Genomic DNA, 27982 nt, shown 5'->3' on the forward strand with positions numbered 1-27982 from the left:
AGCTCTTCTAATGTGAACCTAATTTTTAATAGCTTCCTTGCTGGTCTGGTATGACAAGATGTTCCAAACTCAATTTATGTAACTAGGATATCCTTGTATACACAATTTGAATTATCTCCTAATTATTCATTTGCTTTATATCAAATTATACAATGGTCTCAGAATACTACCACCAATATAATCAAAACAAAGTAATTTTTCATATGCTCACTCTTTCTTCTTCCACTATTTTGTGTAACTGTACTTTGTCTACATTAGCAGAGTACATTGCCACTAAATACTACATTCTCTCCCCCCAACCCTCATTTGATCTTAGTTGTATAAATGGCATTCACTTTCAGTCCTTTTATCAATGTCTCTCTAGTGTGATTTTGGTTTTCTGATGTTCATTCTCCAGTAGATTCCTCAGGAAGGGCTTGTGAGAACAAGAGTTCTTGAATTCTTGCATGGTGATAATAGCTTGTCTGGCTCTCTGCAACTGAAAGTCAGTTTTGCTAGCTAGAGAATCTTTGGCTCGTGTTTTGAGTATATAAAATAAGTCACTCCCCTTTCATTTAGCTTAAAACATTGCTGTGAAAATGTCTAATAATTTAACTTTTGTTTCCTTTATAAGTCACTTGCTGTTTTTAAATGCCCAGAAAATTTTTTTTTCTTTTAAGTCCAGAAATTTGATATTGGTCATTCTGAGTTGATATTGTCAGATATGCAGTGTGCTCTTCAAAACACATAGCCTCCATTTCAGTAAGGTTTACTTGAATTCTAGTTTTTAGGCTTCATTCTGTTTCCTTCTTTGGCTTTATTATTCATGTTGGCTCTTCTTTGCCTGTTTAATACCTGTCATTTTCTCTTGAATCATCTTTATCTCTCCTTTTTTTCCCTAAGATTTTCTTATGTAAAATTTCAAACATAGAAAAAGTTGAAAGAACTAGATACTGAACTCTACCACTATAGAGTTGCTATGTCATCTCTGTATCCAACCATCTACCAACCCATCTTATCTTTTATATACATTTCAAAGTGACCTGTAGACATCAGTAGCCTTTACCCTAAAATAGGCCAGCACATACAGCATTAACTAGAAATCAGTATCTGTTCACTTTTAGGTAAAATTTACACACAGTGAAATGCATACAACTTAAGTTTACCAGTCAATTAGCCCTGATAAATGCAGAACTGTGTAACCCAAACCCCTATTCAAGATACAGAACACTTCCATCACCTCAGAAAGTTCTCCCTTTCCCAGTCACTCCTAGAGACAAACTTTTTTTCCACCATAGATTATCTTTGGCTATTGTATTATTTAATATAAAAGACATTCTATAATATGCTGCTGTGTGAGACTTAATTCCACAGCAACTATTTTTCAGATTCATCCACACTGGTTCATGTATCAGCTATTTACTTCTTTTTAATGTGGAATAGTATTTTGTTGTACAAACATACCAAAATTTCTTCATTCATTACCTTATTGATGAATAGTGGGCTTATTTCCAGTTTTGGGAGGCTATAATGTATAAAGCTGTTATGAATACTATAAGTCTTTGAGGATGCAGACTTTGAATAAATATCTGGGAGTATAATTCTGGGTCAAAGGATAAATATATACTTATAAGAAATTGTAAGAACATTTTCCACAGTAGTTGTGCCATTTTATACTTGCACCAAAAATGTGAGTTTATCATGTTTATCAGTCACTCATATCTGCATTTGTGAAGTTGGGCCATTTACAGAAAGAATTGTTTGGCTTTCTATTATGGAGCTATAGACTGGTCTTTATGTATTCTGAATATAAGTCCTTTGTTAGATGTATGATTGTAAATATTTCTTCCCAGTCTGTGGTCTGCCTATTCAATTTTAAATGGGGTCTCCTAAATAGAAGCTAATTTTGATGAAGTCTCTATCAGTTTTAACTGATTACTGCTTCTGTGTCCTAAGAAAGCTTTGCCTGTCCAGGTCATTAATATATTTTAATTAATCTAGAAGTTTTAGAGCTTTAATTTTTTCATTTAGGTCTATGATACATCTTGAAATAATTTTTGTACATGGTGTCAGGTTGGGGTTGGGATTCTTTTTTTTTTTCGTATTCAGTTGTATCTTGCATTCAGTTGTTCCAGCATCATTTGTTGAAAATATTTTTTCAAACTCCTGGCTTTAAGTAATCTTTCCATATCAGCCTGCCAAAGTGCTGAGGTTACAGGCATGAGCCACCATGCCCAGAGCTGAAAATACTTTCTTATCCCTTTTGAATTCCTTTGGCACCTCTCTCAAAAATCACTTCAGTGTATATGGGTGGATCTCCTATGCATGCACTGTAAGGCCAAATTCATGGATTTGTTAGTATCTACAAATAGCCTGCAAGAATTATGATGGGGACTATATTGAATCTATACATTAATGTTATCATGTTCATATGTTATCAATAATGAGTCTTCTCACCCATGAGTATGTTATACCTCTCCATTTTTTTATTTTATTTATTTTATTTTTTTTTGTTTGTTTTTATTATTATTATACTATAGGTTTTAGGGTACATGTGCACAATGTGCAGGTTTGTTACATATGTATCCATGTGCCATGTTGATTTCCTGCACCCATTAACTCGTCATTTAGCATTAGGTGTATCTCCTAATGCTGTCCCTCCACCCTCCCCCAACCCCACAACAGTCCCCAGAGTATGATGTTCCCCTTCCTGTGTCCATGAGTTCTCATTGTTCAATTCCCACCTATGAGTGAGAACATGCGGTGTTTTGTTTTTTGTCCTTGTGATAGTTTACTGAGAATGATGTTTTCCAGTTTCATCCATGTCCCTACAAAGCACATGAACTCATCATTTTTTATGGCTGCACAGTATTCCATGGTGTATATGTGCCACATTTTCTTAATCCAGTCTATCGTTGTTGGACATTTGGGTTGGTTCCAACTCTTTGCTATTGTGAATAGTGCCGCGATAAACATACGTGTGCATGTGTCTTTATAGCAGCATGATTTATAGTCCTTTGGGTATATACCCAGTAATGGGATGGCTGGGTCAAATGGTATTTCTAGTTCTAGATCCCTGAGGAATTGCCACACTGATTTCCACAATGGTTGAACTAGTTTACAGTCCCACCAACAGTGTAAAAGTGTTCCTATTTCTCCACATCCTCTCCAGCACCTGTTGTTTCCTGACTTTTTCATGATGGCCATTCTAACTGGTGTGAGATGGTATCTCACTGTGGTTTTGATTTGCATTTCTCTAATGGCCAGTGATGATGAGCATTTCTTCATGTGTTTTTTGGCTGCATAAATGTCTTCTTTTGAGAAGTGTCTGTTCATGTCCTTTGCCCACTTTTTGATGGGGTTGTTTGTTTTTTTCTTGTAAATTTGTTTGAGTTCATTGTAGATTCTGGATATTAGCCCTTTGTCAGATGAGTAGGTTGCAAAAATTTTCTCCCATTCTGTAGGTTGCCTGTTCACTCTGATGGTAGTTTCTTTTGCTGTGCAGAAGCTCTTTAGTTTAATTAGATCCCATTTGTCAATTTTGGCTTTCGTTGCCATTGCTTTTGGTGTTTTAGACATGAAGTATACCTCTCCATTTATTAGTCTTCAACTTCTCAACAATATTTATTAGTTTTCAGTGTACATGATTTATGTTTCTTTTGTTAAACTTATTTCCAAGTAATTTGACGATATAATAAACAGAATTTAATTTCATTTTCCAATAGTTTGCTACTTACATATGAAAATACAATTGATTTCTGTATACTAACACCTTGTATTTTGACCTAACAAATTAGTTCTAGTGCTTCTTCATGGATTCCTTAGTATATTCTACATGAACAATCATGTTTTCTACAAATAAAGTTTTACTTTTTTTCTTTTAGGTTTTCATGCCTTTTATTTCCTTATTACACTGGTTAGAACTTGCAATACAATGTTGAATAGAAGCAGTATGACTGGATATACTTGCCTTGTTCCAGATTTTAAGGGGGAATTGTTCAGTGTTTCACCATTGAGTATGACAAGTATATTAATAGGTTTTCACAAATGCACTTTATCAGAATGAGGAATTTATTTTCTATTCCTAGTTTTCTGAGAGTTTTAATTGTGGATGGGTATTAAATTTTGGTAATTCTTTTTCTGCATCTACCAAAATAATCACATGGCTTTTCTTCCTTGTTGTTCTATTAAAATGGTGAATTACCTTAATTCCTTTTGAAATGTTACTCCAACCTTGCATTCTTAGGATAAACCCCTCTTGTTCAGGAACTGCTGAATTCAATTTACTACTGTTTTGTAATAGACTTTTGTGCCCACGTTATGAGAAACATGTTCTAATTGGTTTTTTATAATGTCTATGTCAAGCTTCAGTAGCAGGACAATGTATTTACAGAATTGAGTTGGGGAGGCCAGGTGTGGTGGCTCATGCCTGTAATCTCAGCACTTTGGGAGGCTGAGATAGAAGGACTGCTTTAGGGCAAGAGTTAAACACCTGCCTGGGTAACATGGTGAGACGCTGTCTCTAAAAAAAAATTTTTTTTTTAATTGGCTGGGTATGGCGCCACATGTCTGTAGTCCCAGCTACTCAGGAGGCTGAGGCAAGAGGATCACTTGAGCCCAGGAGTTCAAGGCTGCAGTAACCCCAGATCATGCCACTGTACTCCAGCCTGGGTGACACTCTCTCTTAAAACTAAAAAAAAAATAAAAAAATAAAATAAAAAAAAAGAATGAGTTGGAGAATATTCTCTGCTATTTTAAGAAACAATCTGTATATGATTAATATAATTTCTTCCTTAAATGTTTTACAGAATTCACCAACAAAACCAATATACATCCTTTTCAGTCTTACTGTACCACTTCAAATAAAATATAAGAATCTTGCAACCCTATAGTTCCAGGTACTGCCCCTCCACTCATTATGCAGTAGTTTTCACATGCATTACATTTTCATGTTATAAACCCAATTATTTAATGCTGTAATTTTCGCTTTAAACAGTCATATATTTTAACTGATCAAAAAAGGCAGTCTTTCATACATGCCCAGATATTTACTACATCCTTTATTCAATCCTTCCTGAAGATTAAAGTTCCAATCTGGCATTATTTCCTTCAGCCTAAAGAACATTATTTAGCATTCTTATAGTACCAGTCTGCTTGCAATTCTGATTATCAAGAATGTCTATCTCATCATCTTCATTCTTGATATTATCACGGGATATAAAATATTGAGTTAACAGTACTTTTCTTTTGGGTACATTAAAGATGTCATTCCATTGTCTTCTAGGATTGCTTTAAGAGGTCAGCCATCATTTGTATCACTGTTCTGTATGAAGTGTGTTATTTTCAGTCTGGCTGCTTTCAGAATTTTCTACTTATATTTGGTTTTCTGCATTTTTACTATGATGTGCCTATGTGAGGTTTTCTCTGTATTACTTGTTTGGGGTTTTCTGGGCTTCTTAGATTTATAAACTTCTTTCACAAGATTTGGGAAATTTGGGCCATTATTTTTTCAAATATATTTCTGCTGTGCTTTCTTGGGTTCCAATTATATTAATAGATACATTAGGCTGTTTGGTTTTATTCCACAGGTCTCAGGTCACTCAAGTTCTGTTTTGTTTCTCTGTTCTTCAAATTGGATAATTTCTATTGATCTGTCTTGAAGTTTACTAAAGCTTTCTTCTGCCATTTCCAATTTGCTATTGTGAATTTTTTACTTCAGATATTTTAAGTTATGAAAATCACTTGGTTTTTATAGTTTCTTTTTCTGCACTGAAATATCTTATCTCCTCATTTACTCTGAATACACATTCCTTTATATCCTTTAATATGGTTGTAAGAGTTACTTTAAAACCTTTTTTGCTAACTTCAATATCTGCATCATCTCAGAATTTCCATTGATCACCTTTTCTTTGTCAAGGGGTCACATTTTCTTGTTTCTTACTATATCTAGTAATTTTGGTTTGTGTTCCAGGCATCATGATACATGTATTGTAGAGAATCTGGAATCTTTTATGCTCCTTTGGAGATTATTGTTTGATTCATTTTAAATTTGGCTGAACATAAACCCAAAATCTGCCACCCTGTGATGGGCAACAGCTGAAATATCTTCAGTTCTTTTAGCCTTAAGAGAACAGAGGCTGCTCTATGTCTGCCCCAAGCATGTGCAGTTAAAGGTCAGGCAGAGATCTGAGCAGAGCTTTTAAGTCATTTAAACTTCACAAAACTCTATAAAGTAGGTATTATCTTGACCTAACATATTGTCTATAAGATAGCACACAGAATTATATACCTTAACCATTATGCTATACTATCTCACAATATCCATGTTTTTACCCATAAATATACTATAGTTTTCATGGCACAGTAGTTAAGAGTTAGGATTCTGAAGCCAGACTGCCCAGGTTAAAATCTTGGCTCCACCTATTACTGGATGTTTGATGCTTAGGCAAGTTACTTCTCTGTGCCTCTATTTGTTGTGAAAACAAAATGAACATATGCCAATATGAAAGATGCTCTGGATAGAGCCTGGCACACAGTTAACATATGTATAGGACTTATCTTTTTAAAAACTGGATATATGGCATTAGCTGAATTATTCTGCAACTTGATTTTTTTTCACTCAACATTATGGTTTTAAAAATGATTCATGTTGCAGAGCAGATTTATTTTATACTACTACATATAAATGTCAATCTCTATTCATTATCCTACTGATGTCCATTTGTTTCTTATTTGTTCCTATGTTGTGCTGTGCACTTCTTTACATATCTTCATGTGTACATGTGCAAGAGTTTCTCTAGACTGCAAATGTAAAAGTGGAACTACTGGATCCCTGAGGGTGCATGCCTTCAACTTTACTTGATAATGCCAAAATGCTCCCTAAGAGCATTTTGTCCCACAAGCAGCGTATGAGGTATTCTGCTTCTCCGCATTCCCACTGACATTTGGTATAATACTGTCAGACATTAATGGGATAACCTTTATTATAATAATAACAATAAGTGGTAAAAATATCCTTCCTATGCATAATCAAGTATTTGTTAAAGATCATATTCTCAAGTCTGATAATAAAGACACTAAAATGCAAAACAAAATGTTTCCGTTTTAGAGCATAGACCTGGAGAATCCAAGGAGTAGCCACAACATTTCCATCTATCACAAGAAATATAAGCCATAAAAAGTTAGGGTTGGGGAAAAGCAAAACACTTACCTCATACTCTCCAAGCAGTTTAGAAATAAACAAACCCTCCGGGAACTTAGATACAACCTAATAAATAGAAAGTGAAATACAATACAGACACAACTGAAATGCTGAGTGACACAATATTAAAATAATATAAACAAATAACAACAAAGGCAAAAGTAACATTATTAAATGAATTTTAGTCATATTACATTGTTTTTTTTTAAATTAGTTTCCAGTTTTAAAAAACATTAGAATAAAAAGAGACTGTGATTTCCAACATTTCCAGAGTTGAGAAATCATTATTACATGATACTGCAATACCACAGCTCTCCAGAAACTCCTGCACTTCTTTAAGCTCAGCTAACACATTTAGCTTCAGCTCACATAAAACATCCTACAGCACAGTTTCAAGCATTTTAATTGTTAGAAAAGAAATGCAATAAACACTAGAAAAAACTTTGGAAAATACAGTTAAGCAAAAATAAAAGATCTGTTAACAGCAATACTGTCCATACATACATCAAAAATCTATTTAATATTAAAACGAGGTCAATATTTCTATAGCCAGCTTTTAAATATCATACCAAAGACATCTTTCCATGTCAGTAAAAACAGATAAACATTTTTACTGGCCACAGATTTTTCAAAATATTAAAGACACCTAAATTTATTTGATCTTCTATTTTGTTTCTTATTTTTCATCCCAAATATTGTAATGATTATCCTCATGCTTGAGTTCTGCATACTAGTTCAATGATTTTTAGAATAATTTCCTAAAAATAGACTTACTCTATCCCAATAAAGTATAAAAATCTTTGTTTTCTAAATTTTTCCAGATATATTTTATACAAAATTCTAATTCAAGCTTCAGAAAAATATAAAGTAAAAATTATTTCAAAATCCTGTGACCCAGAGACAGCCATTGCTACATTTAGAGAAACACCCTTTCAGAAACCCCTTTATGTGTGCACATATGTTATTCATGATTTTATATGAAAGAACAATTCTAAACACACTATTCTATAAAACCTGTTTTTAAAGTCCAACAATATGTCAAGGAGAAACTTCCATGTAAACTAAGAGAAACATACATAAACTTTCTCATAAGCTACATGACATCCCTAGTTTGGAGAATATCCAATATTGATACATAACCAATCCTTTAAAATTAATTTTAAAACTAATTTTTCTCCAATTTTTGGTACCACAAAAAAATCATATTCACTCTTGTAATCTCTGCCTTTGGGAGGCTGAGGTGGGGGAATACCTAATGCCAGGAGTTCAAGACAGGCCTGGGCAACAGAGCAAGACCCTGTCTCTACAAATTTTTTTTAATTAGCTGGGTGTGGTGGCATGCACCTGTAGTCCCAGCTACTCGGGAGGCTGATGTGAGAGGATTGCTTGAGCCCAGGAGTTGATGGTTGCAGTGAGCTATGATTGCACCACGACATTCCAGCCTGGGTGACAAAGCAAGACCTTGTCTCTTAAAAAAAAAGTCATATTGAATGTCCTTTAACAAGTAATTATTGGACACTTGCTCAAGTGTCTAAACAAAAAAACAGGGCCTGAATGCATCAAGGTTTTTGCATCTCTCCTAGTAAAATCATGACAGTTGAAATGGAATAATATAAGACAGTACAAGCTGTAATAGCACCTTGATTACTCAAAGCAGGATTAACAGTTCCCACCAAAAATTTCAGTGTACATAACTCTTTGGCTCAATACATAACACCAAAGAGTTTTCACTTATTAGTAAGGTAAAAGAAATAAGACCAATGACATAAACAGGCAATTCACATAAAAAATATATGTGACTACTAAGCATATGAAAAGATGCTTAATGTAAAAATCAAGAGATAAACTAAAACAACGTGATTGGATAGTAACACCTGTCAGTGGGAGTATAAATCTGTTCAAGCATTTTAGAGGGCAATTTAGTAATATTTATAATCAAAACATAAGATGCCTCTGACTAGCAATTCCACTTCTAGAAAAATGTCCATGGACATTAACTGGAGAACTTTTTCCATAGCCAAAGATAAAAACACCAAAACTTTAATCAATCATGGATCTCTATGTGAAACAGGGTGCATCAATGTAATGGGATACCACACATTGGAACAATATTTAATGTACATTTAGAAAATTGGTATTTGGAAAGATCTTGAACTGTTTGTCAACAGTGATTTACTGGGATGACGGGAAGAAGGAAAGGAAGAGAGAACTTATGGAAGAACTTATTTGCTAAATAGTTTGATGTTAAAAATTTTTAGGAGTACGTATTTTGTTTCTTTTTCTTATTCTAAAAGAATTGTCACTTAGTTTGCAGTATATTAAAGATTAGATGTAAATTAATACTTGCAGACAAACTCAACCACAAATGATATATAAATTTATAAACCAATTATTATTGTCTTCCAGAAACAGAAATTACTTACAAATTTTATCTTATGTTTTAGTTCTGAACTGATAGTTCCTCCAGGTCCAATTTGTGCAATAACTGATTTGAATGTGTTCTCCAGCTATGAAAAAAGAAAAAAAAAGTCAAGTCACAGTCCCCCTGCCCAAAGAAAGTCAAAGGTAGATCTAAACAATATGTAAAGAAAAAATCTATAAAAGGAGACATATTGCAATTAAATAGACAAAATACTGTTCTTAAGAGGAACTGTAACATTTCATACCATATGAAATACACTTAGAGTAGATAGAATCATTATGAAACTAAATGCTGAGGAATTTTCTAGGCTAACTAACATTCTCTAACAATTATTCTAGAGTCTATTACTCAATCCCATACTCTTACCCAGAAAGAATTTTTGTTACTAATTTTCTCCTATTTATAAAAGTATTCCATGTTTATTGAAAACATACTTAATGAATGCCTAATGCAGGGAAGAGATGGGATTGTGGAATGTCCCTGGATGGTGGGACAACTGGCCCTAAAGGGCAGGAAGGAAAAGTTTTTCTGTTGTAATAGAAGCAAAGAGAGTGGGGGAAAAGGTAAGGGTACAAAGAAAGGCTCTGTAAATGTGGAGTCAGAAGGTACAGAGAGTTAAAATCTGATAGCTCCTGCATTCTCTGAGTTCAGAAGCAAGGCCCACTCCTGCAAGTAAAAGGAAAGAGGAGGGAGGTCAGACATTTGAGAAAGTAGAAAAAGTGGGAAAATAAAGTTAAGGAAATATTGGATGATAATCTAAACTTAGCAGGTAGGAAGTCAGGACAGGAGGAATCTGAGTTAAGACAGTAGAGTCTGAGGATTTTAGTAGAGAGAAGTCAGTGGCATATAGAGGCCCCACTAAAATAAAATGATCATGCATGGGAATAATTGAAAAGTAAGCTGGAAGGACAGGAGGATGTGATCGGAAAGTAGCAGGGAGAATATCCATTTAGCCAAGGTCCAGTGAACAGCCACAGCAGGAGAACTAAAGCGGAGTGAAAGATTGTGGAGTTATGTTCAATCAACATTAAAGTTGATAACTGAATGTAAAAAAAACAAAAGTTAAGTCACAAAGATATAAAGAAAAATACCAATTACCTAAAATCCTACCACCCAGACACAATCACTATTAATACTTTTTCCATCTAAACTATTTCTTTTGGTCTTTCTTCTTACTCTTACTTGGCCTGACATTACTTACAAACTGTGTAACCTTTTAGGTCTCAGTTTCTTCACCCGAAAAATGAAGATAATCTCCATCTCTCACAAGGCTGATGAGAAAACTAAATGTGATGAGGCACGAAGAGTGCATAACTAATGCCTGGCACATGGTGTGAGCATGACCCTTGCCTGCTCCTCTGGCAAGCAGCACTTACCATGGCAGGATTCTCCCTCTGGCACTGACTACTCTTCTTTTCATCCAATACCATTGGCACAGCATTCAGCAGAAGCCCCTCCAAGTTTTGGCGAGTGCATGGCTCCCTATCAAGCTTCTGAGGGTTTTCCCCTATTTTCACATTTTCTTGGGCATTTCCATGCGTCTGGGAAGGAGAGGATTAGACACCTATGATCATATCATTAGCTTTAACAAAAGGTACCTAGCCCTTAGTCTTAGATTCTTTACATTTCTGCTGTAGTTGCCATGAGATAATTTCCTAAAGCTCTCCCAGTGAACAGTAAGATAATCTTTCTAAAGATAACTGATCTTTCCATCCGAAGGTTCCTGCCATTTGCAGATTCAATAACAATAACATATTAAGTTATCACTGTGCTAGGTGTTTCAGGGACAAAAAAAGATTACCTTTGACTGTGTAATTCCTCTCAGGGCACTTACAATTAAGTAGGGAAGTGAGATCAACGCATAAACATCTATAACCTAAGGCTGTAAGTGCCAGAAGGCTTCCTTTTATAAGGACCTTGCAGGATGGAGAGAATTCTGCAGACACACATGGTAGAGAGAACACTGAAGGTAGAAGGAACTTCATAAAGAAAATTGAATAAAATTGTTTGCCTAAGGCATTAGGGAAATAGTGAAAGAAAAACTAGAAAGGTGGATTAATGTCCCATTACAGAATACCTTAACTGCCAAGCTAAAGAGTTTTTCTTGGTTATAGAGGCAAAAACAGAGATACTGATACTAGAGATTTTTAGCAAGGGAGACAGATTATCAGAACTGTAATCTGGCAACAGAAGATTAGATTGGATGGGTGGACAACCAGTTAGGAAACCACTGCAACTCTCTAGGCAAGAGTTTTAACTGGGTGCTGGGAGAGAATAGAAAAAGAAGGGATATGACAAAGGTGGAATCCATAGAAAGTAGGAAAGACAATGAAGAGGAAGAAATCGCTGATTCTACAGGGATGAATGATGAGACCAGAGAAATAGCCTCAAGGACCTCAAGTTCTATGTAGGAAACAAAAGTACCGTGGAACAGAGAGGTAGGCTTTTGTTGTTTTTTAATCAATTATAAAATTTGGAAAACTGGGAGGTAAATGGCAGGACGGTGATTACAGACTTGATGTGTCTCTCTGGATCATGGCTTATGACAAAGGTCGGCAAATTATGGCCTCTCTTTGTGCTTCCCATAAGCTAAGAATGGTTATATTTTTAAATGGCTGTGGGAAAAGGTATTAAAGGTATTATTTGTGACATGTGAAAATTATATGAAATTCAAATTTCAGTGTCCATAGTTTTATTAGAACACAGCCATATTCACTCATTCACATATTGCCTATGGCTGCTCTTGTGCTATAAGGACAGTGTTTAGTAGATGCAGAGAACATTTAGCCTGCAAAGCCTCAAATATTTACAGTGTAATCTGTTAGAGAACATATTTGCCAATCTGGGGTTTAAGATAGCAAAATGGTGAGCTTTTAGCTAGGAATAGAATGCTTCTGAAAACAGTAAAAAAAAAAAAAAAAGTTTACCTCAAGCAAAATGTCTAAATTAAGGTGACTTTAAACTGAATGCAGTGGAGATTTTTTAAAGCCCAGGAAAAGTTGGGGATATCTATAATTATAGAGGGCAGAAGTTATAATGTGGAAGGGAAAAGTAAGATTGGGAGGTAATCAGTGATTTCAACGCTTTTAGTGTCAGATGCCTATACATCAAACATGAAGAATGGGATAGAACTAGAAAATGAAGATGGAAAGTGACAAAATATGCTATATTCAGATAGGAGCTTATAGGACCACAGAAGAGAAAGGGCTTTCAATCAAAAAGATACACTCTTCAGAAAAATGAATCAAAACATGAATAGGCAATAAAATAGAAGACTAAGTAGCAAATTAAAGCATAAAGCTCAACCTCAAATAAATACACATTAACAGAGACAGTTATTTGCCCATCAAATTATAAAATTTTAAAAATACCCACTTATTCATTCAACAAATAGGTATTGAGATCACACTATGTGCTTTACATCGTATTAAGTGCTGGATATACAGAGGTAAATAAACTAGATATGGTCCCTGTCCTCATGGAACTTGCAGAGATAGACCTGAATCGATCATATATATATATATATATATATGTAATTACAATTATTATAATGAAAAAACCCAGAGTCCACATGATCTTACTTATATGGGAAGTGCATAAAAGTCAAACTTGTAGACACAGAGTAAAATTGTGGTTACCAGACACTAAGGGGTGGGAGGATTGAGAAGACATTGGCCAAAGGACACAAAATTTCAGTTAGGAGGAGTAAGTTCAAAAGAACTATTGTGTATCATGTTGACTACACTTAACAATATATTGTGTATTTGAAAATTAAGAGTAAATTTTAAGTGTTCTCATCACAAAAAAAATGACAAGTATGTGAGGTAATACATGTCAAACAGCTTGATTTAGCCATTCCACAATGTATACATACATCAAAACATCAAGTTGTGCACCATATATAAAATTTTTACTCGTCAATTAAAAATCTTTTTAAACCCCCCCTCCCATGAGTGTCACGAAAGGATAATATGCCTGAAGGTATCAGAAGGAAATGCAGGTGGGTGGGGAGGGATCGCTGAAGGAAACTCCATTTGTACTGAGTACCAGCAAAGGTACAAGGAAAGGAGCACACACACAATCTATGCGAGTATCAACTGAAACAATTCTTATGGATGACAACCTAGCCACATACAGGATAAGCCATAAAAATAAACATTCCTTTCAATCAATGATGGCTCTTCTAGAAATTTATCCTGTGGAGTAACAGAGATGTGTGCATACTTGAGCAAGATTTTCATCATAAGGTTATTTTTAATAGCAAAAACTGAAAATAGAGCAAATGCCCAACTTAGGCTACAAGTTAAATTATGGCACATTCATACCATCATTTAAAATCATGGCACACTGATGCCATCATTTAAAATTATGTTGCATTAGAATATTTAGTAATGTGGCACATTCGCAATGCATAAGAGGAAAAAAAGCAGGTCACAAACTAAGAACCAGAATGATTTTAATTTTTTAAGTCAAATTTTCACGTGATAAGAGTACACAGGTGATCTTTATTTTTCTTTTTGCTTTTCTGTATTTCAAGTTTTCTGTAATCAATCTATATTACTTTTGTAATAAAAAAATTTAAAAACAGACACCTAGATAATTTAGAAACATTATCTAATGATGAAAGCATTTTGGAAAGAGGATGCACGCGGCTAAAAGCAGAAAGAAACAGAAGTTACATCTCAGATGAATATATTTCAGACCTTTTGGCCATACGGGAAAACATTAATACATTTCTTACAAAGATCACAAAACTGGCACAGAAACATACAGCACCAATGCTTTCAGCTGCTAAAGTATTTGTTAGGTATATGCTATAGTACAGATGTATGCCTCTCTACCTCCCACTCCCCAAATCCCTAAGTTGAAATCCTAAATCCCAAGGTGATAGTATTAGGAGGTGGAGCCTTTGGGAGCTGATTAGATCACGAGGGAAAGGCCCCCATGAATGGGATTAGTGCCCTTATTAGAGAGGCCTTGGAGAGATCCCCTGCCCCTTTTGCATTGTGAGGACACAATGAAAGACCTCTATCTATGAATGAGGAAGAAGGCTCTAACTGGACACCTTATATGCCAGAGCCATGATCTTTGACTTCAAGATGTTGAAAAATCCAAGCCTCCAAGAATGTTGAAAAATAATGTTTGTTGTTTACAAGCCACCCAGTTTGCGGTAGCTTGTTATAGCAGCCAGAACTAAGACCCTATAAATAGGATTATGTAGGGTTTGACTTATTTGACTAAAAGCCAGGCAGTATGGAATTTGATTTGCCATACTAAATACTTCATCTGAACTTGTGGGAAAACAGCTACAGAAAAGCTACTCTAAGCTGGCCAGAGAACATAACCCCCAGAGAACTGCATTAGTTAACCCACTGAATAGCTCCTTCTGATAATTGTTAATATATCCAATTATTTATCAAAGATACTCTTGAACTACAGTTGAATCAGGTTATCAGGTGAAATAAAATGTTTCACCTCTTATATGTAATGCCAAGCAAAGCATCTAATTCATGTAAAAACTGTCAATTGTTTAGATGCAAATTAAAAGTCTTCAAACTAAGACCACCCTGATTTCATTTAGATGAGAAGATATTTCTTTGTAAGTCCAAGTTTATCTACCTTAATCTCATGGTGAATGTTACAATAAGGTCTTGAATCTGTAAGACAGAGTGGGAATGGAACAGGTAGAATGGGGTCCTCTTTTTTTTTTCTTTTGAGACAAAGTCTCACTCTGTCGCCCAGGCTGCAGTGCAGTGGCGCAGTCTTGGCTCACTGCAACCTCTGCCTCCTGGGTTCAAGAGATTCTAGTACCTCAGCCTCCTGAGTAGTTGGGACTACAGGCACATGCCACCACACCCCAGCTAATTCTTGTATTTTTAGTAGACATGGGGTTTCACCATGTTGGCCAGGCTGGTCTTGAACTCCTGACCTCAAGTGATCCATCCACCTCCGCCTCCCAAAGTGCTAGGATTACAGGCATGAGCCACTGCACCTGGCAGGATGATGTACTCTTAAATGGTATTAAGGTTAGAGATCCTAGAAATGCCAGATCTCTGTTCCTTGACAAATTGCTACTCTTCAAGGTAAATACCTATTAATGGAAAGCAACGTAATCTGTGGTCTAGAACTACACACAATGCAGAAAATTCTGATGACCTGGGCTGGACACAGCATCTGAGGCTTTACCCACTAGAAAATACAGCTAAATACATATGCTATTCACCCATTAAAATGTTCATTTCTACTCTAAATTCCCTCTCAAGAAGTCAAAATAAAGAAAATTGAACGCCTTTCAAAAGAGGCCTTAAACTGTTCTAACAAATTGCTTTGTGAAATAAAGCAATGGGCAGGGGTGGGATACAAATGGCCAAGCCAGCCTGTTTCTCTTGCAAGAGGAAAGTGAAGACATTCTGATCCTCATTTTAGAAAGGAAAAACTTTTTTCTCATTTTAATAATATTTTCTTGTGACAGAAATGATGCATGTTCACTTTGGAAGAACAAAAGACACAGATGATCAAAAAGAAAAAAGTTTACACTTTAATTTTGTTATATATTTTTCTACGCACATAAAAGCACAAACTTGTAGAGTTTTGAGAGAATACCTAGCAAACTAGTAGATCTACAGTTTTGAAGAAATGGAAAGTCGCACTTTTTGTAAATAGGATTATGTGAGGTCTGATAATTTTGTAGTGTTTGTCCTACCATAAATTAAAATACATAGTTTAGGAATTAGAACCCACACCCCCTCTCAGAACAAGATTTAAATTGTTCTGGTGGCAAAAACTTCAACTGGAAGTAAAATGTGGTTATTAGGCTGCATCTATGAGGAATTATTAGAGCTGCAAAACTCAGGATGAAACTCAAAGAAAAGACAGAAGAAAGTGTATCTGCATCTCTCTCACTCCTCAACTTGGAGCCATGCCATGAGCAAATGTCCTCAACTCTGCATTCGTTATTGCCTGGCTCTCACAGTTAAAAGGTAGAGTCTTCCTGCTAAATTCTATAAAGTAGAAAGTTTCTGAAAAAAGAAATATACATTATAATTAATTTTTTCTGGAACTTTTAGTCAGCACAATAAATTTAGAAAATGGAAATAAGAACTTTAAATATTGAAAAGGGCACAGCAAATCTACTGTTCATAAATGGTAGGGTAGTCTACTTGGAAAACCTATGGGAAAACTATTGAAACAACCAAGTTTGCTAAGATAGTTTCAAAATAATATTTAATAGTCAATTTCTTTCTTTCTGAACCATGAACACTTAGAATTCCAGTCTTAATGGCAAAAACAGTATCACAACTAGCCAGGCATGATGGCTCACACCTATAATCCCAGCACTTTGGGAAGCCGAGGCAGACATTCAATGTCAGGAATTCGAGACCAACCTGGCCATCATGATGAAACCCCATCTCTACCAAAAAATACCAAAATTAGCCAGGTATGGTGGCACACCCCTGTAATTCCAGCTACTTGGGTGGCTGAGGTGGGAGAATCGCTTGAACCCAGGAGGTTGCAGTGAGTCGAGATCACACCACTGCACTCCAGTCTGGGTGACAGAGCAAGGCTCCATCAAAAAAAAAAAAAAGTATCACAACATATAATATCTAAGAATACAATTTCGAGAAATGTGCCAAACTCTAATGAAGAAAACTACATATCTGCAATGAAAGGCATAAGATTAATACTTGAATAAATACAGAACTACAACATGTTAATGAATACACTTAATGAAATGTATGAAGTCTCTTCAAAAATTTTAAACTTAATTCTAAGAAATCTCACTGAAATTTTAGAACTTACAAAAACAATTCTAAACTTTCAGGAAAAAACTAGAAAAAAGGTCTGAAAGGAGACTAACCAGGGGAGACTTGTCTTAAAAAACATTAAAATGAACTTAAAAGTAATAAAAATGGCTGATTAAAAAAATCAACTTTGTCAGTAACCAAAAATTGATGTGAAACAATTAGACTCTATGTTTAGCTTTTTGATGAGAAAAAATTTTTGTACTTAACCATCTTTCAAGGATTGACATTTGAGTTAATAACCACACAGAATCCTAAGAGTCATATAATTAGAAAATATGGAGAAAAAAGACACTACCACACTCTGAGTTGAAACATATATTGACACTTTTCTGGAGGTCAATTTAACAAAAGCCATTTTAAAAAAATGAAGATTTTCTTTGATGAAAAGAATGAGAAGTAACTGAACAATTCATGATAATCTTCCTGAATTTCAAAGAAAAAGAATTTGACAAACATGCAGTTAGTCAGCTTACCTACAAAGGAAGATAAGCAGGCTGGTTTCAGCCTTCTTTGGCACAGGAAATGTCAAAAGAAATCAAAATAATCTAAAAATAGGAAAATTACTAAGAAAGCAACATAAATGAACACTTTCTTGGTAGTAAGACTATAACTCTTTTTAGGCTGAGGTTTCTGTATTAAGCATTACTTTCACCATTTAAAATAAAAGTTATGGCTCCCACTCTCCTGCCATAAATAACTAGAAAATTGGGAAAATGTATGAAACAACAATTTAGAGCTGTTGAATAACAATGCAGAACTGAGAGGTGAGCCTTGAACACACCCCTCCTACACCCTGCCCACCTTACAGTCTGGAGAGCTTTCAGGATACAGTGTAGGAAGAAGTAACAGAAACAGAGCCTGGCAGTCTCCATGAATTGAGGAGACAGATTTTGAGATGATGAGGATGCTAAAATTTGCAGGATTGAGTATAGAAAAGGAGTGGCACAGAAATAGCTCTAGAGATCTGCCGAGGAACTCCCTTAAGTTTCTAGATGAGTACTGATCTGCACAAGTGGAGAGAAGTTCTTTGAGGCTGGAGAAACAAACAAGAAGCAACAGGCTGAACAATACTCCAAGCTCAATAAGGCTAGGAACAGTGTTCCCACTAGACAGAGTAGGAGTACTTCGTAATACATTGAGTCAATCCTTAGAAAGGTAATGCTTCAGTGGTGGGGCTAAATTAGCCCTAGATTGAAGGCTGTTCTGGACCCACAGGTCTTGGTCTGCTCAGGGTGCCATAACGAAATATCATAGACTGGGTGGCTTAAATGACAGAATTTTTCTTACAGTTCTGGAGGCTGGGAAGTCCAAGATTAAGACATAGGCTGAACATCACAAATCCAAAAATCTGATATTTGAAATGCTCCCAAATCCCAATCTTTCAATGCTAATACGATGCCACAAGTGGAAAATCCCATACCCGACTTTATGTGATGAGTCACAGTCAAAACACAGTCAAGATTTTGTTTCATGGACAAAATTATCTATAATATTGTATAAAATTGCCTTCAGCTTATGTGTATAAAGTATATATGAAACATACATGAATTTCATATTTAGACTGGGATCCCATCTCCAAGATATCTCATTATGTACATGCAAATATTCAGATAAGGGATACTCAACCAAGCATTTCAGATAAGGGATATTTGACCTGTACTACCCAATTTGGTTCCTGATGAGCACTCTCTTTCTGACTTGCAGATGACCACCTTCTTGCTGTGTACTTATGTGGCCTTTTCTCAGGGTGTTCCCATGGAGAGAGCAAACTCTCTAGTGTCTCTTTGTATAAGCTATTCATCCCATCATAAGGACCCCACCTTCATAACCTAATCTAACCTTAATTACTTCCTAAAGACCCCATCTCCTAATATCATCATATTGGAGGCTGGGGCTTAAATATATAAATATGGGGAGAACATAATTAAGTCTATAGTACCCACTCTAATACAGCTTAAAAGAAAAACTCGAAATGATCAAATTGAGTCAAAGTAACTTATATGTAAAGCCCAGCAATGAAATATTCACAATGGTCTAGCATCCAATCAAAAGTCACCAACCACGTGAAGTGGTAGAATATGATCATGTCAGGGAAAAAAAATCAATAGGAAAAAAAACAGAAATGGCACAGATAATAAAACTAGACAAGCCCTCTAAAACAGTTATTACAAACCTTATACATATGCTTATGTCCATAAAGAAATTATTAACATAATGAATAGAAGAAATAAGGATATTAAAAAGACCCACATGGAATACCTGAAGATTAAAAATGCAACATCTGAATGAAAAATAATCTGGATGGAATTAGGTTACATTCTGGAGAAAAGATTAACCAGTTTGAAGACAGCAATTGAAACTATATAAAATGAAGCACACAGTGGGGAAAAAAGAGAATTGTAATGAAAGAAAAAGAGCGTTAGTGACCTGCAAGAAAATAACAAGCAATCTAAAATAGATGTGACCGTACTCCAAAAGAGGAAAGAAGAGAAAAATATTTGAAGACAAAATTTCCAGATTTCATGAAAATTATAAACCCACATACAAGAAGCTCAATGATATAAGAAGCTCAATGAATCCCAGGCAGAAAAAAATAAAGAAAAGTACACCAAGGGATACTACAATCAAACTGTGGAAAACCAAAGAGAAAATCCTGAAAGCATCAGAGGGAAAAACACATTATGTATAGAACAAAGTAAGAATTATTACAGACATTGTCAGAAACTATGAAGACAAAAAAATGGAATAACATCTCTGAAGCGCTAAAAGGGGGCAAAAACTATCAAACCAGATAGAATTCTATACCTGGAAAAATAATATTTCAAAATGAAAATGACAAATAGACCTTTTCAGATGAATAAAAGCTAAGACTATATACCACCAGCAGATTTATCTTAGAGGATATGTTAAAATTTTCCAAGCAGAAAGAAAATTATACTGGAGAGAAATTTAAACAGAAAGAATTGGAGAGCATCAGAAATAAGTGTAAGTAAACAAGTTTTTTTCATTTTTAATCTCTTAAAATTTGACTTATGTTTTTAATATTTTAGTATTAAAATAAATATTTCTATTTATCTTAAACATTTTCTAAGCAAAAATAACAATGTATTAAGAGGTATATAGCATGAGAACTAAAATGTATCACAATAAGAGCACAAAGGATGGAGGAGGGGAAATGTAAATTTACTGTCCTGAGGTTCTTACATTTTATATGAAATGTTGTAATATTATATGAAGGTCAATTGTGATAAGTTAAAAATATAGGTTGAAAACCCTAAGGCATCCACTAAAAATATAAAACTGAAAAATATAGATAATAAAAAAGATAAAGTGGGATCCTAAAAAAAATACTTAACCAGGTACAAGGCAAAGAGTGTTCCCTCCCACTGCTTTGCAACATCTTGCTGGAGTCCTAGCAAGTGCAGTAAGTCAAGAAAATGAAGTGAAACAAACAGACTGGGAAGGAAGAAATAAAACTGTCCTTTATTCACAGATCACATCATCTATGTAGAAAATATCACAGAATTTTTTAAAAACTCCTGGAACTAATTAGCAATTATAGCAAGGTTGCAGGATGCAAGGTTAATGTACAAAAGTCAATCATTTTCCTATATTCCAGTAGTAAGTGAAATCTGAAATTTAAAAAATACTATTTACATTAGCACTCCCCCAAATATAATACTTAAGTATAAATCTAACAAAATATGTACAAGATCTGTATGAGGAATACTACAAAACTCTGATGAAAGATATCAAAGAAGAAATAAACAGAGAACTATTCCATGTTCATGGATAGAAAAACTCAATATTGTCCAGATGTTAGCTCTTCCCAACTTGATTTATAGATTCGATTCAATCCCAAACAAAATCTCAGCAAGTAATTTTGTGAATATCAACAAATTGATTCTGAAGTTTATATAGGAGGCAAAAGATCCAGAATAGCCAACAAAATATTGAAGAATAAAGCCAGAGGACTGACACTACCCAACTTCAAGACTTACTAAAAAAGCTACAGTAACCAAAATAGTGTGGTACTGGTGAAAGAACAAATAGACCAGTGGAACAGACTAGAGAACCTAGACATAGACTCACATAAATACAGTGAACTGATCTTTGATAAAGGAGCAAAAGCAACCAATGAATCAAACATAGTCTTTTCACAAATGGTACTAGAATTGAACATCCACTTGCAAAAAAACCCACAAAAATGACCCCCCACACACGTATCTAGACCTTACACCCTTCACAAACATTAACTTAAAATGGATCATAGACCTAAATGTAAAATTCAAAACTATATAACTCCTTGAAGACAACATAAGATAACACTAGCTGACTTTGGATAAGGTGATGAGTTTCTAGAAACAACACCAAAGGCACAATACATGAAAGAAATAATTGATTGCCTGGTCTTAAGATTAAAAACTACTTCTCTGTAAGAGAATGTCAAAAGATTGAGAAATAAGCCACAGATTAGAAGAAAATATTTGCAAGACACATCTGATAAAAGACTATTATTCAAAAAAAAACAAAACAAAGAACTCTTAAAACTCAGCAATAAGAAAAGAAACAATCCAATTTATTAAAAATGGGCAAAATATCTGAAGAGACCTCTCACTAAAGAAGATATGCCAGATGGCAAGTAAGCATATGAACAGATGTTCAACATCATGTCATTAGGGGATTTCAAATTAAAACAGCAATGAAATACCACTATACAGCTATTAGAATGGCCAAAATCTAAAACACTAGCAACACCAAATGCTGACCAGCAATGGGGAACAACAGAAACATTCACTCATCACTGGTGAGAATGCAAAATGGTACCACCACTTTGGAAGACAGTTTAGCAGTTTCCTATAAAAACAAACATATCTTTATCTGACAATTTAGCAACTGTACTCCTTGGTATTTACCCAAATGAATTGAAAACTGCTATCCACACAAAAAACCCACACACGTTTATACCAACTTTATAAGGAAACAAGCAAGACGTCCTTCAGTACAAGTGGATAAACTGTGGTACCAGACAATGGAATATTACTCAGTGCCAAAAAGAAATGCACTATCAAGCCATGAAAAGACATAAAGGAATCTTAAATGCATATTACTAAGTGAAAGAACCCAATCTGAAAGGCTACATGCTGTGTAAGTCCAACTATATGACTCTCTGGAAAAAGCAAAACTATGGTGACAGTAAAAAGATCAGTGGTTACCATAGGATTAAGGGACGAGACAGATGAATAGGCGCAAGCACAGAGGACTTTTAGGGGAGTGCAACTATTCAGTATGACACTACAATAGTGGATACATGCCATTACACATTTGTCAAAACCTGCAGAATGTACAACACCAAGAGCAAACCCTCCTACCCCCCATCTCCTCCTGAACAGGTGCTGGTATCCACAGCTGAGAGACCTCATTGTTGCACAATGAATGCAACAAATAGCAGGATTAATGCAATAGTACCTCACATCTCAAAACTAACATTGAATGCAAATGGCCTAAATACTCCAATTAAAAGATACAGGACTGCAGAATGGATAAGAATTCCACAACCAACTATCTGCTGCCTTCAGGAGACTCAGCTAACACATAAGGACTCACATAACTTAAAGTAAAGGGGTGGAAAAGGCATTTCATGCAAATGGACACCAAAAGCAAGCAAGGGTAGGTATTCTTATATCAGACAAAACAAACTTTAAAGCAACAGCAGTTAAAAGAGACAAAGCAGGACACTATATAATGGTAAAAGCCTTGTCCAACAGGAAAATATCACAATCCTACACATATATGCACTTAACACTGGAGCTCCCAAATTTATAAAACAATTACTAATAGACCTAAGAAATGAGATAGACAGCAACACAATAATAGTGGAGGACCTCAATACTCCACTGACAGCACCAGACAGGTCAAGACAGAAAGTTAAAGACAAAATGGATTTAAACTATACCTAGGAACAAACGGACTTAACAGATATATACAGAACATTTCATCCAACAACTGCAGAACACACATTTTATTTAACAGGGCATGGAACTTTCTCCAAGATAGACCATATGATAGGCCATAAAACGAGCCTCAATACATTAAAGAAAATTGAAATTATATCAAGCACTCTTTCAGACAACAGAAGAACAAAACTGGAAATCAACTCCAAAAGGAACCTTAAAAACCATGCAAATACATGGAAAATAACCTGCTCCTGAATGATCATTGGGTCAAAAGTGAAATCAAGATGGAAATTAAAAAATTCTTCAAACTCAATGACAATAATGACACAGCCTATCAAAAACTCTGGGATACAGCAAAGGTGGTGCAAAGAGGAAACTTCATAGCCCTAAACACCTACATCAAAAAGGCTGAAGGAGCACAAACTGACATTCTAAGGTCATACCTCAAGGAACTAGAGAAACAAAAACAAACCAAACCTCAACCCAGCAGAAGAAAGGAAATAACCAAGATCAGAGCAGAACTAAATGAAATTAACAACAACAAAAAAATACAAAAGATACATGAAGCAAAAAGCTGGTTCTTTGAAAAGATAAATAAAATTAATAGACCATTAGAAAAATAAACCAAGAAGAGAAGAGAGAAAATCCAAATAACCTCATTAAGAAATGAAACAGGAGATATTACAATTGACACCACTGAGATACAAAAGATCATTCAAGGCTACTACGAACACCTTTATGCACATAAACTAGAAAACCTAGAAGACATGGATAAATTCCTGGAAAAATGCAACCTTCCTAGCTTAAGTCAGGAAGAATTGGATACCCTGAACAGCCAATAATAAACAGTGAGATTTAAATGGTAATTTAAAAATTACCAACAAAAAAAAGTCCAGGAGGAGACAGATTCACAGCAGAATTCTAACAGACATTCAAAGAAGAATTGGTACCAATCCTTTTGACACTATTCCACAAGCTAGAGAAAGAGGGACGCCTCCCTAATTCATTCTGTGAAACCAGCATCACCCTAATACCAAAACCGTGAAAGGACATAATAAAAAAAGAAAACTACAGATCCATATCCCTGATAAACATAGACACTAAAATCCTTAACAAAAAAACTAGCTAATCAAATCCAATAACATATCAAAAAGATAATCCACCATGATAAGTGGGTTTCATACCAGGGATGCAGGGATGGTTTAACATATGCAAGTCAATAAATGCGATACACCACATAAACAGAATTAAAAAAATCACATGATCAACTCAAAAGATGCAGAAAAAGCATTCGACAAAATCTAGCATTGCTTTATGATTAAAACTCTCAGCAAAATCAGCACACAAGGGACATACCTCAATGTAATAAAAGCCATCTATGACAAACCCACAGCCAACCTAATACTGGATGGGTAAAGTTGAAAGCGTTCCCTCTGAGAGCTGGAAGATGACAAAGATGCCCACTCTCACCATTCCCCTTCAACATAGTACTGAAAGTCCTAGCCAGAGCAATCAGACAAGAAAAATAAAGGACATCCAAATCAGTAAAGAGGAAGTCAAAGTGTCATTGTTTGCTGACAATATGACCATTTACCTTGAAAACCCTAAAGACTCCTCCAGAAAGCTCCTAGAGCTGACAAAAGAATTAAGCAAAGTTTCCAGATACAAGATTAATGTACACAAATCAGTAGCCCTTCTATACACCAAAAGTGACCAAGCGGAGAATCAAATCAAGAACTCAACCCCTCTTACAATAGCTGCAAAAATAACAAAATACTTAGGAATATACCTAACCAAGGAGGCAAAAGACCTCTACAAAGAAAACTACAAAACACTGCTGAAAGAAATTATAGATGAAACACACAAATGGAAACACATCCCATGCTCATGGATGGATAGAATATTGTGAAAATGACCATACTGACAAAAGCAACCTACAAATTCAACGGAATCCCCATCAAAATACCACTATCATTCTTCACAGAATTAGAAAAAAAATTCTAAAATTCACATGGAACCAAAAAGGAGCCCGCATAGCCAAAGCAAGACCAAGCAAAAAGAACAAATCTGGAAGCATAACACTACCTTATTTCAAACTATACTATAAGGCTATAGTCAACAAAAAAGCATGCTACTGGTATAAAAATAAGCACATAGGGGGGTGGAGCCAAGATGGCAGAACAGGAACAGCTCCGGTCTACAGCTCCCAGCCTGAATGACACAGAAGACGGGTGATTTCTGCATTTCCGTTTGAGGTACCGGGTTCATCTCACTAGGGAGTGCCAAACAGTGGGTGCAGGACAGTTGGCGCAGGGCACTGTGCGCGAGCTGAAGCAGGGCGAGGCATTGCCTCACTCGGGAAGCGCAAGGGGTCAGGGAGTTCCCTTTCCTAGTCAAAGAAAAGGGTAACAGACGGCACCTGGAAAATCGGGTCAGTCCCACCCTAATACTGCACTTTTCCAACGGGCCTGGAAAATGGCACACCAGGAGATTGTGTCCCGCACCTGGCTTGGAGGGTCCTATGCCCACGGAATCTCGCTGATTGCTAGCACAGCAGTCTGAGATCAAACTGCAAGGCGGCAGTGAGGCTGGGGGAGGGGCACCCATCATTGCCCAGGCTTGCTTAGGTAAACAAAGCAGCCAGGAAGTTCGAACTGGGTGGAGCCCACCACAGCTCAAGGAGGCCTGCCTGCCTCTGTAGGCTCCACCTCTGGGGGCAGGGCACAGAAAAAAAGACAGCAGTAACCCTCTGCAGACTTAAATGTCCCCGTCTGACAGCTTTGAAGAGAGTAGTGGTTCTCTCAGCATGCAGCTGGAGATCTGAGAATGGACAGATTGCCTCCTAAAGTGGGTCCCTAACCCCCGAGCAGCCTAACTGGGAGGCAACCCCCAGTAGGGACAGACTGACACCTCACTCGGCCAGGTACTCCTCTGAGACAAAACTTCCAGAGGAACTATCAGACAGCTGAATCTGTGGTCTCAAGAAAATCTGCTGTTCTGCAGCCACCACTGCTGACACCCAGCCAAACAGGGTCTGGAGTGGACCGCTAGCAAACTCCAACAGACCTGCAGCTGAGGGTCCTGTCTGGGAGAAGGAAAACTAAGAAACAGAAAGGACATCCACACCAAAATCCCATCTGTACATCACCATCATCAAAGACCAAAAGTAGATAAAACCACAAAGATGGGGAAAAAACAGAGCAGAAAAACTGGAAACTCTAAAAAGCTGAGCACCTCTCCTACTCCAAAGGAACGCAGTTCCTCACCAGCAACGGAACAAAGCTGGATGGAGAATGACTTTGACGAGTTGTGAGAAGAAGGCTTCAGACGATCAAACTACTCCAAGCTACGGGAGGAAATTCAAAACAATAGCAAAGAAGTTAAAAACTTTGAAAAAAAATTAGATGAATGGATAACTAGAATAAACAATGGAGAGAGGGGCTTAAAGGAGCTGATGGAGCTGAAAGCCAAGTATCGAGAACTACGCGAAGATTGCAGAAGCCTCGGTAGCCAATGCGATCAACTGGAAGAAAGGGTATCAGTGATGGAAGACGAAATGAATGAAATGAAGTGAGAAGGGAAGTTTAGAGAAAAAAGAATAAAAAGAAATGAACAAAGCCTCCAAGAAATTTGGGACTATGTGAAAAGACCAAATCTACGTCTGATTGGTGTACCTGAAAATGATGGGGAGAATGGAACCAATTTGAAAACACTCTGCAAGATATTATCCAAGAGAACTTCCCCAATCTCACAAGGCAGGCCAACATTCAGATTCAGGAAATACAGAGAACGCCACAAAGATACTCCTCAAGAAGAGCAACTCCAAGACACATAATTGTCAGATTCACCAAAGTTGAAATGAAGGAAAAAATGTTAAGGGTGGCCAGAGAGAAAGGTCGGGTTACCCACAAAGGGAAGCCCATCAGACTAACAGCTGATCTCTCGGCAGAAACTCTACAAGCCAGAAGAGAGTGGGGGCTGATATTCAACACTCTTAAAGAAAAGAATTTTCAACCCAGAATTTCATATCCAGCCAAACTAAGCTTCATAAGTGAAAGAGAAATAAAATCCTTTACAGACAAGCAAATGCTGAGTGATTTTGTCACCACCAGGCCTGCCCTAAAAGAGCTCCTGAAGGAAGCACTAAACATGGAAAGGAACAACTGGTACCAGCCACTGCAAGAACATGCCAAATTGTAAAGACCATCGAGGCTAGGAAGAAACTGCATCAACTAACGAGCAAAATAACCAACTAACATCATAATGACAGGATCAAATTCACACATAGCAATATTAACTTTAAATGTAAATGGGCTAAATGCTCCAATTAAAAGACACAGACTGGCAAACTGGATAAGGAGTCAAGACCCATCAGTGTGCTGTATTCAGGAAACCCATCTCACGTGCAGAGACACACATAGACTCAAAATAAAGGGATGGAGGAAGATCTACCAAGCAAATGGAAAACAAAAAAAGGCAGGGGTTGCAATCCTAGTCTCTGATAAAATAGACTTTAAACCAACAAAGATCAAAAGAGACAAGGCCATTACATAATGGTAAAGGGATCAATTCAACAAGAAGAGCTAACTATCCTAAATATATATGCACCCAACACAGG

The 27982-nt window shown here is 36.0% G+C and overlaps 1 protein-coding gene across 3 annotated transcripts in view; it reads right to left on the bottom strand.

Annotated features, from left to right (window-relative positions):
- TDRD5 (tudor domain containing 5) overlaps window positions 1–27982 on the bottom strand; it is a 108279-nt gene that overhangs the window by 65497 nt on the left and 14800 nt on the right. For all 3 annotated transcript variants that reach the window (XM_003258959.1, XM_030823187.1, XM_003258957.4), the window contains exons 5-6: window positions 9604–9687; window positions 7190–7246 (exon numbers count right to left, since the gene is read on the bottom strand). In XM_003258959.1, the coding sequence (XP_003259007.1) occupies window positions 7190–7246; window positions 9604–9687 (141 nt within the window). The remainder of the gene's footprint in view (window positions 1–7189; window positions 7247–9603; window positions 9688–27982) is intronic.

Source organism: Nomascus leucogenys, chromosome 12, assembly GCF_006542625.1.
Source record: "Nomascus leucogenys isolate Asia chromosome 12, Asia_NLE_v1, whole genome shotgun sequence".
NCBI lineage: Eukaryota > Metazoa > Chordata > Mammalia > Primates > Hylobatidae > Nomascus > Nomascus leucogenys.